The 20,561-nt window shown below is 32.2% G+C and overlaps 1 protein-coding gene and 1 long non-coding RNA gene across 3 annotated transcripts; both read left to right on the forward strand.

The window, feature by feature from the left end:
• Positions 1-7,387: 7,387 nt before the first annotated feature.
• On the forward strand, positions 7,388-10,637 carry LOC122292798 (YTH domain-containing protein ECT2-like). 2 transcript variants are annotated; one of them, XM_043101317.1, is made up of 4 exons: positions 7,388-7,629; positions 8,444-8,520; positions 8,850-8,920; positions 10,276-10,637. In XM_043101317.1, exons 1-4 carry the CDS (start codon positions 7,602-7,604, stop codon positions 10,355-10,357), a joined length of 258 nt encoding a protein of 85 aa, XP_042957251.1. In that variant the 5' UTR covers positions 7,388-7,601; the 3' UTR covers positions 10,358-10,637. The 2 variants fall into 2 exon arrangements, with proteins under 2 accessions (XP_042957251.1, XP_042957250.1); XM_043101316.1 differs by lacking the exon at positions 10,276-10,637 and having other exon boundaries at positions 8,850-9,474.
• Positions 10,638-18,934: 8,297 nt separating this feature from the next.
• LOC122292800 lies at positions 18,935-20,309 on the forward strand. The gene is made up of 2 exons (XR_006237031.1): positions 18,935-19,370; positions 19,669-20,309. It is a non-coding gene; the product is annotated as an uncharacterized LOC122292800 (long non-coding RNA).
• The last annotated feature ends 252 nt before the right edge of the window (positions 20,310-20,561 follow it).

Consider the following 20,561-nt stretch of genomic DNA (forward strand, 5'->3'; position numbering starts at 1 on the left):
TTGATGCAGGCAATCATAACAGCGGAATGGGTAGAGAGTATACAAAAAAAAACTGTACATTACTTGAACCCAAAACTATCAAACGCACCCACCTCATTGCTGCACGCCATACGACCTCCGAGACCCATGGAGGAGCTCTAGACTAGACCGGCGCACCTATTCAAACCTTCATAGCACACCGTAGCCACATGAACCATTGAACTTTTTGTGGCGAGATAACAAACCTGCGGCAAAAAATAATGAAACAAGAAGAATAGAAGAAATGAGATGTGCAATTTTGATTGAGAGATCCATGAAAGATTTTGTGGAATATAATATAGGATCATGCTAGCGGGCGTACTGTTAGTTATAATTTTTTTTTTCTTTTGATTATTTTAAAGTATTTTTTTAACATTTTTAATCATTAAGAAAAAAATACACAATTTTACTAATAGTCATATCTTTAACTATTAATTAAAAAAATAAAGTAAAAAAAATTAAAATACATAAACGAGAAGATTAAGTGTTAAATTTGAGAGATTCTACTTACATTTTCCACGTAATATATATGCAAAATTCTATATTTGTCAAATAATATTAGAGTCAAGGCTCTAATGTTTGTGTCGGGTTCGAAAGCAAGGTTGTGAATTTTGTACCGTATTAGTAGGTAAGGTCGGTATTTACCGTATCGGTCACTGCACCATTACTAGAGAAATAGCTATGTTGTACTGGGTCAAATATCAACCACTTCGGTGTGTTTTGATAAAATATTAGCAATTTCGATGCGTTTTGGTCAATACTTGTCGAAATTCAGTGTACTGGCTAAAACTTATATTTTTGTATTTTTAGTGTATTTTCATAATTTTTACTAGGGCTGAGCACCGACAGATCGGAGTTGGTATCTGGGTCATTCGACTCCGACTCCGACCTCTATCTCTGGATCCAAAGGCTATATGTTCCGCTTCGGCTCCGACTCCGACTTGTCGGAGCGGAGTCGGGACGGAGTTAGTGAGACCGTGGGAGGGCAGTGGGCACCGTGCGATGACCCAGATCTGCGGCGGCGTGAGGACTCGGCCAAGTTGGGAACCAGGTGTGTGATCACAAATATATCTGGCTGGGGATGGGGACTCGAGGCAATGGGGATTGCCGAGTGTCGATTGGGGCACCTGAAAGCAGATCTTCAAAAAAATCAAGATTTTCGTTAGAGAGAGAGAGAGAGAGAGAGAGAGAGAGAGAGAGAGAGAGAGAGAGAGAGAGAGAGAGAGAGAGAGGAGATACTGCAAAAGCAACAACGCCGTCGGAGGCTGGGGCTGCGTCGTTTCGTGGAGGCTGAGGGAGTCGAATCTGCTGAGTGCCGCACTGCCGAATGGCCAGAGAGAGAGTGACTGAACTTTGAAGTAAACCCTAAATCAAACACTACTAAGGACCGGACAATGTCGGGGGGGGGGGGGGGGGGAATAATCAAACTTGACTTGAGTCTTGACTGAAGTAAACGACACCTTTTTACTACAATTAATTTTGTTTTTGTGACCAAAACATAGTCCAGCGATGCCATTTGAGCTCTGTTTTGGTATCTTCAACCCCATTTTTTTTTGTAAACCCTAAATCAAATATTAATTTTGTTTTAATACTATATATATTAACTATACTATTATATATAATATAACTATATATTATATAAGTATAACTATATATATTATATAAGTATAAATATATATAGTCTAATGACTCTAATACTATACAGTATATATATATAGTTATATAGTATATTATATATATATAAACTATACTATATATATAATATTATAATATATAAAATAAAATAAGATATTTGATATTAAAATAAGGTATAGTAACTTATATAGTAACTTATAGTAGATTAGTAATGTAAATTAACTATATAAGGTACAGTTATATAAAATATGTAAATATATATGATTAATGTATAAAAAATAAATAGTATAGTAACTATATATTATATAAGCCCTTAATATATAAAGTATATATATAATCTATAATTATATATAATATAACTATATATTATATATTAACTTATAGTAAATTAGTAATGTAAAATATAAAATAAGCTATAGTAACTTATATAGTAACTTATAATAACTTATAGTAAATTAGTAATGTAAATTAACTATATAAGGTATAGTAATTAGTAACTTATAGTGTAACTATATTAACTTATAGTAACTTATAGTAAATTAGTAATGTAAATTAACTTATAATAACTATATTAACTTATATTATTCATTATAATGTTTATACATTATTATTTATTAGATGTTAATATATTAAAAACACATATTTTTATAAAATATGCACAATATCGGAGTCGGAGTCGGATCGGAGTGGATTCGGAGTCGGAGCACCTCCACCTCCTACTCCGACTTTCAGTGGAGAAAAAACTCCGACTTCGACTCCGACTAGGAGTCAGAGTCGAAGTTTTCGGTGGAGTCAGAACGGAGCCAGAGTCGGATTTTCAGATTTCTACTCAGCCATAATTTTTACTCCCATTCTCATGTCTAAAGACTTTTTTTTTTTTTAATTTTTTTAATTTCCTTTTCTTGAGTATTGAAAATCAAATCCATACTCACTTTTTTATAATAAAGATGAGTGATTTTTTTTTTAAAAGTTCAATTGAGAACTTAGAAGTATTATTGAGTTTTATAATTATGTATTTTAACTTTTTTAAAACTTGCATTGATATTATTTTAGAATATAATTTATACATATATAATTAATTTATTTATATATAGATTATTTCAAAATGATACCCAAAATGATACTGATATCGAAATATTTCATTTCAATGCCTTAATTGAAACCGTCATCAAAATAGTATTCAAAATTTCAGTAGAAGCCAAAAGGTAGGCCAGCCAGCATAGACTACACGTACATCTATTTTTAATAAAATTTTATATTAAAATAATTCCAATCATCTATCTTTCTCCGAAATTTTTGAATATTAGGAAAAAAAAAATAGTTATAAAGTGATTATATAAAAGTAATTATAATTTTTTAATTATTTTTTATAATTTTAAGAAAATTAGAATACAATGATATGCAATATATTTAAAATTTGTAATTGTCTGAATAAAGCATATTATTAAGAAAAATATCAAAGTTGGTAATTTATTGTTAACATATAACTTAATTCCACTAGAGCGTGTTTCAATAGTCATGAGTTTCTTCTTTAATTGCAACATATAAAAATATTATATTTGAATTAATTATCATGAGTTAATTTCTTAGACGAATGTAAATTTAGAAATTCTTATTTTCTTATTTTTTTAAAATCAATTTATCAATGACTTTGCTTATAAAAAAAAAAAAAAAAAAAACTTTAACTCAATTAATTATTTCAGTTTACATGAAGAATCTAGTCCCTCCAATTAACTCATAATCTTATTTGATATATCAACTTATTCTCGTCGCTAGCTGTTTGAGCCCGCCCGTTCCTTGTACTTAATGCATGCACAAGCAGATCCCACCTTTTCAACGTAATCGATGCGTGTACCTATTGCACAATTGATAGCATTCAGATTAATTTTTGAAAACATACATTTAATCATTGTTCTTCATTGCCTATTAAATTTTCATAATGGAAAAGACCCATATGTCTGTTTTAATTAAAAACTGTGCCTATTTATGGGTACTAATAGTTTGTAATGCAGATTTTCTATTAATAGATCAAGTAGACTTTGTTTGAGAAAAAAAAAAAAAAAAAAAAGTAAGCTAAAGTAATTAATACGGTAATTATATTGATCATTAACACTTTAAATAGAAAGATAACTAACTTAATTGTTATATGTACAGTGTGAAATCATTAATGCTGAGATCGAAGACAGAAAAATTAATACGGTTGAATTTTTTGTGGTTTTGAGCAACAGTTTTGAATTTTCTGGGTGATCGTTATCGGTCACCCATTGTAGAATATTATAAACGCGTGGGAATTAATTAATTAGGTATCATCATGTGTTATCATCATGCATGCATGCATGCATGCATATTATACGTGACTTTTCACTAATAATATAAATAATATAACATGAATTATTTTTATATTTTTATTTTTTTTGTTGGATAAAATGGCTGATAATAAGTATGTTGTATCAATTAAGGCTATATTTTTATTTTTATTTTTATTTTTCTGAAATAATTAAGGCTATATTTGTTTGGCTAGAATTTGGTTGAAAATTAACATGAGTGTTATTCAAGACTTGAAAGTCACTGATGAGTGATCGGGAATCTTTTTTCAAGATTTTTAACTGTATTCAATTTTCAAAAAGAATGCTTGATCAGTCGACTGTTAATTAAATTGATGGATATCGATATATACTCGATCTTTTTTATTGTCTAATTATTTTTTTTACCTTTTAAATTTATTTTAAAAATCTCAAAAAATGACTTTCTTGTATAATTTTAAAAAATTAAATTTAAACAATTAATATCATAAAATAATTTAATTAAAATAAATTTAATATTATAAAATTTGAGATTCTTTTATATTTTAAGTCAATTTTTATAAAATTAAATTTATTTCTCCTCTCTTAACATGAGATAACATGAGGGGACCATAAACCCATGGGAGATGATCGATTCGATTAATTCAATTGATGTGACATCGATCAGAGTAGTTCTGAATTTTAACACGTACTTGTGTTGAATTAATATGTACATGACGTATCATTACGTAAGTTAAAATTTTAATCTGGAACTTTTTCGATCAACCTTCATTCTAATGCTTTTTCAAGTACTTAATTTGTTCAGCTTCTAATTAAAAGTTTTCTTACAACTCCTATTCAGATGTGTACAAACTCCTAATCATTTATTTCTTTAAATTTTCTGGTTTATGTGTCTGTTTTTTTTAAGAAGCTAGCATGACTCTCCTTGCTTCCATTCGGAAATTAGAACCCATCATTTCTTAATTTTCTTTTTTGTTAACAGGTGATTAAGGTAGTTTCAGTGTTATGATAGTGGCCTTTCTGAGCCAAAGAGGAGCAGAGAGCAGAAGAGCAGAAGATCCCAGATTAGGGCTCCAAATATTCGCTTCTCATCAGGACTTTTTTGATTGGTAGTAACACGTGCATGCAAGCAAGTGCATGCATATTATACGTGACTAATTTTCACTAATATAAATATAAAATAGGAGCTAGGACTAGTTTTGTATCACTTTTTTTTCCCGTGTAAGTTTGATGTCACCTTAGTTTGTAATTAGAGACAGAGCAATTAAACGCGGTCGATCGTGTGAAAACGTTGATTTTGTCGTTAACATGTACTATATATTTTAATATTTTTTTGGATAAAGTGGCTGTTCAAGGACGCAGTACCACAATGGGGCATCGGGACTGGGGATCCCCCGACAATGGGGATCAGAGACGGGGCAGATCCGATCGGACACAACCAACAGTCATCCTGCTGGATACAAGCCCTATATTGTTGTCATGCCTCGAGATCACGAGTCTCCCTATTGTGTTCCTGACGGGGAGATTTGGGGTCACTGTTACCTTATAAGGTCAGGCTCCATGTAAGCTATATACAGACCTGAGCTGGAAGCTCATCATTTCCCCTCTGCCCTCCTTGTAACATTTCACCAACCTTCCTTGGATCAGTATCCGGTTCTATTCCTAAATTTTCTTTGATATCATAGAAGAATGAGGTACCTCGTGGATTTCCGATATCTGATTACACCATTCCTAAGCCTCTATCTAATGATCCTCTTGTCTCAAGACAAAAAACCTTGGTCTCATGATCGCGTCATCTTGGCATTTGTCATCCTCTATGATCCGCCTTTTCTCATCTTTCTTGCCACTCTCATGACGTTGCTCTTCGTCTTCATATCTGTGAAGCTCCCCTTCACTCTCACTCTGGAGCCAATCCGCTTGCGGGTCGGATATTTCTCTCTCCAATTGACTGTTTCCATGGTGGCCTCACTTATTTTACCACCACCACTCTTCTTGGTCGTCTTTCCTATACTCATCGTCACGTCTCGTTGGTTTGCAATGGTTTTGGACATGTTAAAGAGCTTTCTCCGTTGGCTTTAGCAACTGCTCCAATACATCCCTATCTTTATCATAGGATACACCATCCGAGGTCAAGAAGAACTAGAAGTAGCACCCCCTCAAGTTGAAACTGAGTTCGTCTGATGAGTAAAGTAAGCGATCCAAAAGTACGTTTATTTCTACTATGGTGCAAATAAAATGGATCACTGTTCATGATCAGTACCAGAAGGCAGCGTCTTTGATTAAGCTAGCTAGGAGTGCGTGAGCTCGTTGAAGGCTTTTATGTTTTTGTTTTTTTAAATGTTCTCATCTGTGTGATTCTCTATGATCGGCGATCGCATCTGCATGAGCTCAATATCTGTGTGGTTCTCTATGATCGCTCGCTGTACCTATAGTACCTCCGGCACGGAGATACAAAGTTTTATATATTTATCTTTTTATCCTAGATCTGGGACTATCCTTTAAAAAAAGAGTGTTTGAAAATAAAGAAAATATTGGAGTGTTTGAAAATAAAGAAAATATTGGAGTGAAATTCCAAGTGCAAACACTGCAGATAGAGGCAACCATATATGTGGACTCGCGGCACCATGCCATGGGCATCTCCTGGTGGAATTGGGTTCAGGGGCTCTTCCGAGCTTACTTTCAAAGCCACCCAAACCAGTTAAAAGCATATTAGGATGTGCTTGTGAGGAGCAAGTGCTTGATTTATGATTATTGTGTTCATAGGCCCGGCCCTAACCCCCAGAATGAGACACAATAGTTTAGTTTTTAATATTCTGGAAATTTAATTTTTTTCGAGGGGATTCATTCTTAGTTTATAAAGTATTTATATACCTTAAAATGGTAAAAAATAAACGTTTTCTTTTTACAGCTTTTGTCCTCTTGGATTTCCAGTTCCTGGGTAGTAATTTTTTTTTGGAATATCTTTCCAATGATCCCATAAATAAGATCATTAATACTGACTGAAGGAGAGGTCGGAGGAGCCCCCCAGCTATCATTAATATACTGATATAAGATCATTGATGTTGTTACTATTCTGGGTGTTTGGTTCCCTTGATAGATAGACCGACCCTGATCCTGGCCCCTATGAATTAGGTTACTCCATCTTTTGTTGTTAAACTACCTGATTTCATGAAATTAGGTTTTCATGACTTGTGCTCAAAGGGCACGACTCTAGATTGGAAATAAGACTTGAGAAGCGCCCCCTTGACTTGCACCAAACCATCTAACCGACCAATGAATTTCACTTCCACCGAAAATCAGAAGAACCCTTAGTATATACTCCCAATAAATTCCCGCCACGTGTAAGCCCGGTCGATTCGGAGACAAACTATGATCTCAGAAGCTCACCCGCGGGTAATGCAAGATCTGTGTGAAAAGGGAGCCGTGGTGCTATTTGAATCACCGCTTTTGGATGAACAAAACCCTCTTTCTCCCAAAACCCAAACCCTTGGCGGCTGTGTGTGAGCGTGTGCAAGACCCGCCCCGTCTCTCTCTCTCTCTCTACGAGGGTTCCTCCATCTGTCTTCGTTCTCTAAAACCCCCCTAAATACTATTGGGTTTTAGGGTTTTACCCGTCTGAAGAAGATCTATCCACTAATACCGGTCATGGCTACCGTTGCTCCTCCTGCGGATCGTATCCTTAATCGCTTTCTTCGTCTGGGTCTGCTTTGGTTTCTTGGTTTTTCTTTCTTCTTTGATCTGCTTATACCTGACTTGAGTTTCGACCCCACGGAGTCTTTGTTGCTGATTTTATTGGTTTCTGTTCGAGCTATATAAATATAGATCCGTGGGAGATGTGTGTTTTTGGCGTTCTATTAGGATCTAGTTTTTATGGTTTTGGTTGGTTTCCATTAGGGTTTTTATTTTATGTGATGTTTTGTCTAGTACGGATATCGAGGGAAGATCTTTGTTTTTTGTGATTTGAGTTTGCGTATTTATAGGTGAAGCTTTCTTTCAATCTGTGCACAGATTGCCCTTTAGTGATTTATTGGGGTTTGTTGCTTTCTAAGTTTTTGAAAATTGTGTATTCCAATTTGTTGATGTTCTTGCTGAATTGTTGATTGAATCGAAAGTTCCTGAGACGGGTCTGTAGTTTTGGTTATTATGTTGATTAAGGACGTGCATCTTAGATATATGTACTTTGTTTCAATTTATCTGCAAAGATTTGGATTTTCTCAATTCAAATTTGGTTGTTTGGTATGCAATTCTACTTTGAATAGTTTGAGCAAAGATTTGAGATTTCTTACGAAATTATGTGATTGAACGTTTGCCATCTGCCATGCTGCGATCATTGATGAACATAAATTAGACTCGTGCCACAGAAACAATTATTTTCGTATGCTTCGTTGATTTGGAATTTTGAAAGATGGATTATATACTGATATTTCATTCAACGTTTGTATTTAGTCTCCAGAAATATGCGTTTCCTTCACTTATTTTTTTAACAGAAGCTACAGATTTACTACAGAAATTGTCGTTAGATCCTCAAACCAAGGCCTTGGAAATTCCTGAGCCCACCAAGAAGGTAACTTGCTGTCTGATCTTTGATTGGCTGGTTAAGTGCATCCTATATTCTATTGGTTTGTGCCGATTGGATTGAGTTCCTCATTCTTCTGATAGAAATTAGGCAACCTACTCGTTCAGGAACTACTAAAGAAAATGAAGTATTATGATTTTCAAATGCAAAAATATTTATTGTCTATGAATAACTGAAAATGGGATAGAACCTGTCAAACATCACGGCGAAACATCTATTTTGATTGATTTGAGTTTCAATTAAAAATCATTACTAGGTAAATTCCTCTGGTTTTACTGCTATTTGTGTGGCTTAAAATTGATTATGCTTTTATGCAGCCTTCATCCAATCAATATGGGTCTGTTGATTCTGCCAATGCTACAAACGGTCAGATCCCATCATTTGAGCGGTCTGTGACTCCATTACTACCTGATTTCATGGATTTATCCATGTGTTATGTTCTGTTCGGTTTGGACATTGAGATTTTTCATCTCAAACATAAAATTTTTATCTCATCATTATAATTTTTTTAAATCTTCATATAAAATATAATAAACAATTCAACTTTTTCTTAATTTTTTTAAATTCTAAAATAATAATAATATTAAAATATAATATTTTAATATTTAATCTTAAAACTCAAAATTCTCATGTGAGAAATCTCAATTGCCAAGCAGAGTTTTTGTTTTTGTGATGAGGAGTTTTGTATGATGTGATTGTTCCTTTTTTTTTTTTTTTTTTTTTGTTGGCATTTTGCAGCAACTCAATATTATTGGGTAGTTGTTGTGCCTTTTAATTTTTCTCCCACGGGAAATTAACCTGATTTGAAAGTTCCGTTATATGCTAATTAATGCAACTTGTTTTGTCAATGAGAAATGTTGAAAACAAGGGACAGTCATGTTTACTGTATATTGAGGCACTCCAAACGGAGAAGAAAGTGATCTGTTTCTGATTGTTACGTCCTTTTTTAAGGTTGCCCAATAATTGTTTATGTTTTACGCCACAGAATTAGAAAATTCGGCTGCTGGTGATGAACAGATCACTTTCTCTTTTCGTCACACGCATTAACATTCACATTTCACCGAGCAAAAAATGAACTTCTTGAATTGTCAATATATACGTAAATTACTCGGCCTTTGGGTAAATATGGTATACACTGAGGAAGTAAGCGCTGTGAATCATATCAATAAATTGGCAACATATATAAGGGGTACCCAAAAATAAAAATAAAAATAAAGTGGTAACTTATAATGGATGAAGAACTTGTGATCTTAAGGCTAGGGTTTGAATTCGAATTAAAAATATATGTGCTAGCTAGGATCGGTTTTTTAGGCTTTTAGCTATATATGCTTTTGGTCTCCATTTGTGCTCAATGCATGCATGAGAAGAATGCAGGCAACATGCATTCATGCATACTTGAGTTTGCACTTGTGTCTGTTCCTTTGTCATATCTTGTGCATTGGATTTTTGGGTTACTTTTCTAAAAGCAGATGATATCAGAACAAAGGCAAGGAAAAAATGACTCAGTAAGATTTTTAGTTTCTATCGAAACATGCGTCTAAAAGGGAAAAAGGAAAAACCTCTTCGTGGATGCAGAAGTAAGCAAAAGCTAGTTCTTGGAGAAATTAACTGGTGAAAGAAATTTTATCAACAATTGGACGATAAAGTACTGTAGATGTTTTACAGCCTGCCATCAATATGTAGGTCATAACTTTTGTCTCATGTCTTGTATCATCGTATGCTAACACGCTGATTCTGATGCAGGAATGTGGCTTTAGACGTTCAGTTGTCAGTTACGGATGTCTCATCAATAAAGTTCTTTTTTCGTGTCTTTTTGTCCCAATAGGGCATCTTGTATATCCCATAGGTTTCTAATTTCTCCCTCTTGGGCAATGTTCATTAGGTGTCCTCTATTATGAATTAAGTGTTTTTTTTTTTTTTAATATTTGGTTACGCTTATTGATATTAATATATTTTTACTTATAAAAAAAAGTAGTTCTTTTTTTGTTTCCATATTAGACTTGTTGGGCCTATCTTTGTTAAAGGAATCCAAAAAGACTGCCTGTGGTTTTATTCTTTTTGTTTATTTGTTGTTTACATTATTTTACATTCTCTATTGTTAGTTGGGGAAAAATGTTTTTACAAATAGTTCAATATATCATGATGTGCTGGGAGTGAACCATTTCCTTGTACTTGATTTTATTATGGATACTGACCATTCAAAATGAAGTTCTTAATGTTGTTATGTTTGTATATTCTTTTTAGATCTTGCCGCCCTTGTCACATTTTCCATTTTGGGTATTCCTATACTGAATTTTGACCTAATAAAAAAGGTGCAGAGGAATTGAATTGGGTAGATTTCCTGCTGTGTGTCCTTGGCAGATTCCAATTTAAGTTGAGTTGGAAGGTACGGCAATTTAAGGTTGGTTCCATGCATGCAGAGGAGTTTGTTGGTGCTACTTATACATACACGAACAATGGATATGCTTTTATATATATATACAAAAATTTAATATTCAATCACTTTTGTCTATTTTTTTACGCACTTTATTGATACAATTGATTGTATATTATAAAAAAATTGATATAAACAATCATAATAGTGGAGTACATAGAAAATATAAAAAAATATATATATATACGTAATATTACTTGAACCCAAAACTATCAAACGCACCCACCTCATCGCTGCACGCCATACGACCTCCGAGACCCAAGGAGGAGCTCTAGACTAGACCGGCGCACCTATTCAAACCTTCATAGCACACCGTAGCCACATGAACCGTTGAACTTTTTGTGGCGAGATAACAAACCTGCGGCAAAAAATAATGAAAAAAAAAATAGAAGAAATGAAGTGTGCAATTTTGATTGAGACATCCATGAAAGATTTTGTAGAATATAATATAGGATCATGCTAGCGGGCGTACTGTTAGTTATAAATTTTTTTTTTCTTTTGATTTTTTAAAAGTATTTTTTTTAACATTTTTAATCATTAAGAAAAAAATAAAAAAATACACAATTTTACTAATAGTCACATCTTTAACTATTACTTTAAAAAAATAAAGTAAAAAAATTAAAATACATAAACGAGAAGATTAAGTGTTAAATTTGAGAGATTCTACCTACATTTTCCACATAATATATATGTAAAATTCTATATTTGTCAAATAATATTAGAATCAAGGCTCTAATGTTTGTGTCGGGTTCGAAAGCAAAGTTGTGAATTTCATATCGTAGCGGTCACTACACCGTTACCAGAGAAATATCTATGTTGTATTGGATCAAATATCAGCTGTTTCGGTGCGTTTTGATAAAATACTAGTAATTTCGGTGCGTTTTAATCAATACCTGCCGAAATTCAGTGTACTGGCCGAAACTTATATTTTTGTATTTTACTGTATTTTCATAATTTTTACTCACATTCTCATGTCTAAAGACCTTTTATTTTTTAAAATTTTTTTAATTTCCTTTTCTTGAGTATTGAAAATCAAATCCATACTCTATTTTTCATAATAAAGATGAGTGATTATTTTTTTTATTAATTCAATTGAGAATTTAGAAGCATTATTGAGTTTTATAATTATGTATTTTAACTTTTTAAAACTTGCATTGATATTATTTAAAAATATAATTTATACATATATAATTAATTTATTTATATATAGATTATTTCGAAACGGTACTCAAAATAATACCGATATCGAAATATTTCATTTCAATGCATTAACCGAAACCATCATCGAAATAGTATTCAAAATTTCAGTAGATGGTAGGCCAGTCAGCACAGACTACACGTATATCTATTATTAATAAAATTTTATATTCAACTAATTCCAATCATCTATCTTTCTCCGAAAGTTTTGACAATTAGGAAAAAAAATAATTATAAAGTGATTATATAAAAGTAATTACAGTTTTTTAATTATTTTTATAATTTTAAGAAAATTAGAATACAATGATATGCAATATATTTAAAATTTGTAATTGTCTGAATAAAGCATATTATTAAGAAAAACATCAAAGTTGGTAATTTATTGTTAACATATAACTTAATTCCACTAGAGCGTGTTTCAATAGTCATGAGTTTCTTCTTTAATTGCAACATATAAAAATATTATATTTGAATTAATTATCATGAGTTAATTTCTTAGAAGAATGTAAATTTAGAAATTCTTATTTTCTTATTTTTTTTAAAATCAATTTATCAATGACTTTGCTTATAAAAAAAAGAAAAAAACTTTAACTCAATTAATTATTTCAGTTTACATGAAGTATCTAGTCCCTCCAATTAACTCATAATCTTATTCGATATATCAACTTATTCTCGTCGCTAGCTGTTTGAGCCCGCCCGTTCCTTGTACTTAATGCATGCACCAGCAGATCCCACCTTTTCAACGTAATGAGCTGGCCTGTCAAAGTACTCCAGCTTTGAAATCAGAATTAATGTACGCATTTTATTGCATAATAAATAATTTTTAAATTAATTTTTAATAAATAATATTTAAATTAATTTTTAAAAACATACATTTAATTTTTGTTTCTCCTTGCCTATTAAATTTTTGTAGTGAAAAAGACTCACCTGACTATTTTAATTAAAGACTGTGCTTACGGATGGATACTAATAGTTTGTAACGCGGATTTTCTATTAATAGAAGTAGGCCTTATTTGAGAAAAAAGAAAAAGAAAAAAAATAAGCTAAAGTAATACGGCCGTTATATGTACAGTGTGATATCATTAATGTTGAGGGATCCGAGATCGAAGACAGGAAAACCAAAACCATCAGCTTCCCAACGCCGGGTGGAAGATCCAACGGCGAGAATCAAATGAAAATAGACACGACCAAAAAAAAAGGAGGAGAAGGAAAGAAAACAAGCAAATGCGTGCCGAGGCGAACATGGCAAGGGGTGAAAGCAGAAAAGGCTGTCAGCCAGGTCACCCTATCTTTTCTCGTGATTCCACCACCTCTTCATCTCCTCCTATTTTAGGTTTTGTTTTTTAAATTTTTACAAAGTTTCAATCTGAATTTAAAAAAAAAAGAAAAAGAAAAAGAAAAATAGACATTTAAATTAGATTTTATACTGTCTGAAATATTTATTTATGTATTTATTATTCTATCCCTTTATAATCAACTCCAATTATATAAAACCTTGAATTTGAAAAATTAAATTTAAAACAAATTTAGATAACTGTTAACGCAATTAGACCACTTCATTTATGTCTTAAAATCTATAAAAAAATAAATAAATTAAAAAGGCTTTGATTGATTAAAAATAATAAATAAATAAATAAAATTCTTTCTAAGCAATTTAAATTTGGTCTAAATTTCATTGGCATTTCAAATGCACTCCCCCTCACCCCACCAATATATATACCTCCTCTAATTTTTTTTGGATAAAGTGGCTGATCATGTGTTTGTTGTATCAATTAAGGCTATATTTGTTTGGCTAGAATTTGGTTGAAAATTAACAGTGTTATTCAAGACTTGAAAGTCACTGAGTAAGAAAGATTGGGAATCGTTTTTCAACATTTTTAACTGTATTCAATTTTCAAAAAGAATACTTGATTAGTCGACTGTTAAATTAATGGATATCGATACTCGATCTTTTTTATTATCTAATTATTTTTTTTACCTTTTAAATTTGTTTTAAAAATCTCATAAAATGACTTTTTTGTATAATTTTAAAAAAATAAATTTAAACAATTAATATAATAAAATAATTTAATTACAATAAATTTAATATTATAAAAATTGACATTCTTTTATATTTTAAGTCAATTTTTATAAAATTAAATTTATTTCTCTTATCATAACATGAGATTACATGAGGGGACTATAAACCTACGAGAATTTATGGATTGATTAATTTCATTGATGCGACATGCCAAAATATCTACCTCGAAAGGTAGACACTTTGGCACGTTAAAGTAAATCCGCTTTGCATATTTTAAACTTGGCATTGGCTTGGTATTGCATGATGTGTGCCGAAATGTCGTGCATATTTCAAACCTGGCATTGGATTGGCATTGGGTGCCAATCCAATGCCAGGTTTGAAATATGCAAAGCGGATTTACTTTAACATGCCAACACATCAACATGCAATGCCAAAGTGGCTACCTCGAAACACTTGACACTTTGACCTCTACCATGGGGTATGGTGCCGCTTCACTCCACCTTTCTTTCGCTAATATAAATACCTGAGCCTGAGGATCGTCAATTCCCCTCCGCCCTCCTTGTAACATTTCGCCGATCTTCCTTGGATCAGTATCTGGTTCTATTCCTAAATTTTCTTTGATATTATAGAAGAATGAGGTACCTCGTTGATTTCCGATATCTTATTCCACCATTCCTAAGCCTTTATCTAATGATCCTTTTCTCTCAAGAAAGAAAATATTTGAGAAATAAATAAAAAAATATTTACAACCGTGTACAGGCTCTTCTAAATGTAACTAGTAAATTATAAATTTCCTTTAAAATAGAAGATCGAATGGAAGGTAATTTTGAAAATATTTCTCTATATTTAAAAAAAAAAATTATTATAGAGTATCTATTGAGAGTGTTTAGCCAACGCGTACGCAAGAACTTGCAGTTAACTAAAACAAAAATAGTTTGCTTTTGCTTTATGCCCATTACAGCCTGTACAATAATGTCGCTACATATAAAAAGTACCCACAATTTAGAATTAGGAGAACATGGCGTGAGTCGATACACAAAACTTGTCGGCAAGAGAGATACAAAAATAGCTGAGGATACGTAGGATTTCAGACCAAGGTTTAACTGTAATTTTTCATTGGTTATACGTAGGATGTCAGACCATTTGATTATATGGTCTTGTAGCTGTTCCTTTCTTTTTATATTGATGAAGAATCTCATTAAAATCTTCAAAATAGAACCAAGGTTTGTCCTGTCTGGGTTTCAAAAGTTTCAATAAATTCCAGCTATCAGTCCTTTTAGCAGTATACGCCATACGGGCTACCATAGAATCCAGTGAACTGAATTTCTATGTTAACCTCTTCCTTCTTCAAGTCGAAAGATGGGATAGAGTGGAAATGATTATCAATGATATACAATTGAATCTATCGTCTTTCACTAGTTGGAAGTTTCTGTTTATTAAGAGAAGCGGAAACACTCTAGCTTATAATTTAGCAAAATCCTATCTTGATGAGGAATCAGTTGTAACGGCTTTATTGCCAGAATCTAGTCATGTAAACTCTGAAGTTTAAGGTTAATAGAGATGTATTTGTTTCAAAAAAATAAAAAATAAGAAAATGAAAATTATATAAAAATAGAGCAATAAAGTAATTATAATTTCAGTCAAAGGTTCTGGTTCTCTTCATTTTTATACATTTTATTTTTATTTTTATTTTTAATTTTTTTAATTATATTATTTTTAAATTAATTAAGTTCTTATATTTATCATCTATACATTAATACATATTTAATAAAAAAAATTTAAAAAATTATATATAGTGTATAGTGTGAGAATAATTAAAAGAATTTTTCTTAAACAAATGATCGTCCAAGTTGTTTCAAGTTCTCTTTGAAGAGTCAACAAGTTCTCACTTCCTTTCCAACACGAAATTAATCAATCTTTCTTATTTTTTCACTTGAGTATATATTAATTAAATCTCAAAAAGTGGAATTTTATAAAATAAAAAAGTTAAATTGAAACGTAGAGAGAGAGAGAGAGAGAGAGAGAGAGAGAGAGAGAGAGAGAGAGAGAGAGAGAGAGAGAGAGAGAGAGAGAGAGAGAGAAATCTTGAAGAAATTGACAAAATACATTATACTAGCATGGACGAGATGCTAAAATTTGAATGGTAATCTAAAATACAAATACAGAAATTGAGCGGTTAGAATACTCACAATGGATTATCTATCTTATTCTTTAAAATACATCATCAAAATTTATTTTTTATATTTTACATATTGATTTTTATAATATACCATATATCAGCTTATTTATTTTTTCTTCATATCATTTAAATATTATATTTTTTATTCATTTCAAATATTTTCTCTATCTATCGATGATATTTTCATATCTTTTGATATTTGTAATATTTCTATATATACAATGTCATATAATTATGTACTATTTTAAATTAATCTAAACTTATAACCTAAACTAAAATATAAATTAATTTAAAATTTTAAAAAAATTATATATTAAAATTATATATTAAAATATCACCACTAACCAAATAATTAATATCCAAATTATTAAAAATATCACCAATTTCAAAGACAATGTCAACATGACTAAGTTGCCTCCAAGTTTGTATGGATATGTGAGAAATGAATAAAAAAATGTTTACAACCGTGTACAGGCTCCTCTAAATGTAACTAGTAAATTGTAAATTTCCTTTTAAAATAGAAGATCGAATGAAAGGTAATCTTAAAAATATTTCTCTATATTTAAAAAAAAAAATTATTATAGAGTATCTATTGAGAGTGTTTAGCCAACGCGTACACAAGAATTTGCAGTTAACTAAAACAAAAATAGTTTGCTTTTGCTTTATGCCCATTACAGCCTGTACAATAATGTCGCTACATGTAAAAAGTAACCACAATTTAGAATTAGGAGAACATGGCGTGAGTCGATACACAAAACTTGTCGGCAAGAGAGATACAAAAATAGCTGAGGATACGTAGGATTTCAGACCAAGATTTTTTGGCATAGAATAATGCTAAACAGAAGGTACGGTTTGAATATAAACTCCCATAATTTTCCTAACTAATTACCGTCCAAAACTGACAGTCAACAAGTTCGGCCCCACCGCTGCACCTCGACTCTGGGAGAGATTGAAATATCATATTTGTAACAAAGAATTATGTCTGTCATCGAGCAGAAAAAATAAGAGAGTAATTGCATTTTTTTAAAAATATATTATAATTATTAATATTTTTAAATTCATGTTATTGTTAAAAAATATTTTTATAATCGTTAAATAAAAAAATTAAAAAGAAATTTATCTGATATTAGTGTGATTTATGATAGAAAGACTGAAAATAGAAACAAAGGTATATATACCTTTATTTGAGTTTTCTGGAAAGACATGACATAATTACCAACGGATTAGTAGCCCAAAAAACTTGTTTATTTATGTTATATTCCTGGCTAGACTCAGATCATAATCTCTTTCTAGATGCCTAAAATCCTATTTCTATACTCTCGTCCTCATTTTGCTTAGAAGCCTTTTTTACATGGAAATTGATGGAAAAGGATATATAGATATTGCCAATGTCGCTGACCCTTGAATCCATAATGTCAAATAAAGTGAATGTAGGCATCATTGTTTGGATTGAAATATATTACCAACTAGATTTTGCTGCGCATCTTTATACACACACTTAGCTCACCATGACTTTATGTATCTACAGTGTTAATTTCCCCTTTTTCTTTTTCATCCTTATTTTCCTTTTCTCTTGAAAAAGAGAAAGAAAAGTTGAGTGAATAGGATGAGAAGCATGATCACTTGGTCAGAAAAATAGTCGATCACGACGTGTAAGGATCCTTACAATAAATCAAACCTAGACATGCTACTGAAAAAATCCTAATCCTCTCTTTTCATGAAATCCGAGCAGAAACAATCTCCCAAACATGCTAAAATCGATACAGTCATTGTATAAGCATTTTGATTATATAAGATAGACTGATAAATTCAAGAATGAAATACAAACATAAAAGGATAAGTACTAGAGAAAAATAGGTAGTGCTTGAGAAGACAAAATTCTCATGTGGAAATTTAACTGAAAAATCTCTTGCAAATTACGTGTCACCCCAAAAATCTTTATTCTTACAAATATAATGTACATAATAATTGCCAAAAATAAATGGTAGCCTGATTAATAAGGGAAAAATTGTAGAGGTGGTGAAACAAAACTGAGGAAATTGTTCGAACCGAACTTGTAGGTTCTCTCCAGTCTCCAGTGCATAACCGGTTTAGTCCGTTTCTGTTCTTAAGAACCAAAGTCGAGTTGAAACTGGTTTTTATGAAGAGTATAATATTATCTTCAGAACTTAGATCGAACTAAACCCACTACACTCCCAAAAAATAGGGAGTGCTTATTCTCACATGGAAAGTTAAGGGGAAAATCTCTTGCATATATGTTGACATTAATTGTGCAAATCAATAATTGGTATATAATGGTATAAATAAATTATAATTCTTATATAATGGCATATTAGATAATGGCATATTATAATTCTTATAATTATATTAATAAATAAATTATTATTTTTATATATAATGGTATAAATATGTCTCCTAGCTATTAGATGTAGTTAGTAATATCTGAGGGGCTCAAATTAATACAATACCTTTTAAGGCGAACTCTCGCCGCAAAAAGTTTTCACATATATATATATATATATATGTATGAACTTAATTGATCAGTGCATGTTTAAGAGTTCGAATTGCTTATTTTTTTTTAAGAGTTCGAATTGCTTAAAGTTAGAAGATTGAAGCTTAGCGGAACCCCTTGTTGAGTTCCTCATGCTTGTTCCAATTTTCTTGTGTTGACCTTTCCTTCCTTTTTTTCCCTTTGCATACCGGGAAATTTATGGATAACGCCTTTGTGGAAAAAGTTTTAAAGGAACAGAAGAGTTAATTACCATGAGAAATGAAGAATACTGAAGTTGAATGATTACTGCATAGTCATTTTTTGTTGTTTATTTTTTTATTATTAATTTGATTAGTCTCACCTTCTCTCTCTACAGTCAAACACAACCAACAGTGCAAAGGTAGTGTTTTTGCACCGAAGGCCACAGACAAGGAACTTCAGGGGCTCCGGCAACTTTTGCAGTTCCTGTGACAGAAGCCTGCAGGACCCATACCTCTTCTGCTCCCTCTCCTGCAAGGTCCTTTTTACCCTATACCCAAATTCTCTTACACTTATTTTTCTACTCCACCTTCCCTCCACCTTCTCATCTTGTACTCTTTCTGAGTTCTTTCACTTTTTTCCACATCAATTTTCCCACTTTGTTCTCTGTCTGTCTCTCGTGTACAACGACGAAACTTATGCGGTTTTCCATTTGTTCTCTTCTGGCTCCTGCACAAGTCTCGCTCTTCCTCAATTCCCTTACACCCATTTCAATTTTTAATTCTCGCCTGGTTCTCCCTCATTTCTTACGTACTGTTTCCTTTTCTTTGTTACAGATTGATTATCTCATTAGAACGAAAGGTGGGATTTCGGAGTACCTCTCTGACTTCAAGTCCTTGTCCTTACCCGCAGCTGGTTTAGACGACGGTTCGATGACACCTGAATCGGTTCTTGAACCGGCCGGTTCGAGCCGTACCTCGTCTGGATCGGGCGGATATGGTGGGGTGGACTGCAAGACGCTTGGTAGCACTGCCACAACCGAGATAGTGAGGAAGAAGAGGAGTAACCTGTCTGTATATCGGGCGGCATGTCGACCTGTATCTTCACCCGTATCCGAAATTTCGGCCAGTTTGATGAACCGGAGAAAAGGGACTCCACAAAGATCTCCGCTTTATTGAATTTCGCCGCCGATATGGAATGAGAAAGATTTAGGGAGGGTTTGGGATGATGAATTTGGTAGCTTTTATTTGTTTCCTTTAGACTAATTTCAGGATATAAGGAAAACTCTCCCAGTTTTGTTGAAGTACTCTCTCTTCTCTAGATGGTGGATGGATTGGTTCTTTTTTTGGGCCCTTTATAGATTCACAATACCGACAAAAGTTTCCCGTTATATTTTCTACTCCCTTGTATATGGGGTTTATATAATTTGTTTAAAGAATTCTAGTATTGCATAACTCTGATTTTGGGTCTTTCTTGAGGGTGCAACTTATATATATATATACACTATACACTTGATGACATTGATGTATATATACACCAGCCGGTCTACTTCGGTTCGGTTCTCCGATTTAAGTTTTAGAAAGAGTGCATGGAGCAATTAATAGGAGGGGAACCACATTTTCAATACAAGTTAGGGGTTGGTGGTGGTGGGTTCAAGGAGGAACCAATGCAATTTGAAAGAGTGGAAGATGGCAACCATCCATTTTCAATGGAGGGTCCTAGAATGGCA

Source organism: Carya illinoinensis, chromosome 13 (assembly GCF_018687715.1).
Source record: "Carya illinoinensis cultivar Pawnee chromosome 13, C.illinoinensisPawnee_v1, whole genome shotgun sequence".
Classification (NCBI taxonomy): domain Eukaryota; kingdom Viridiplantae; phylum Streptophyta; class Magnoliopsida; order Fagales; family Juglandaceae; genus Carya; species Carya illinoinensis.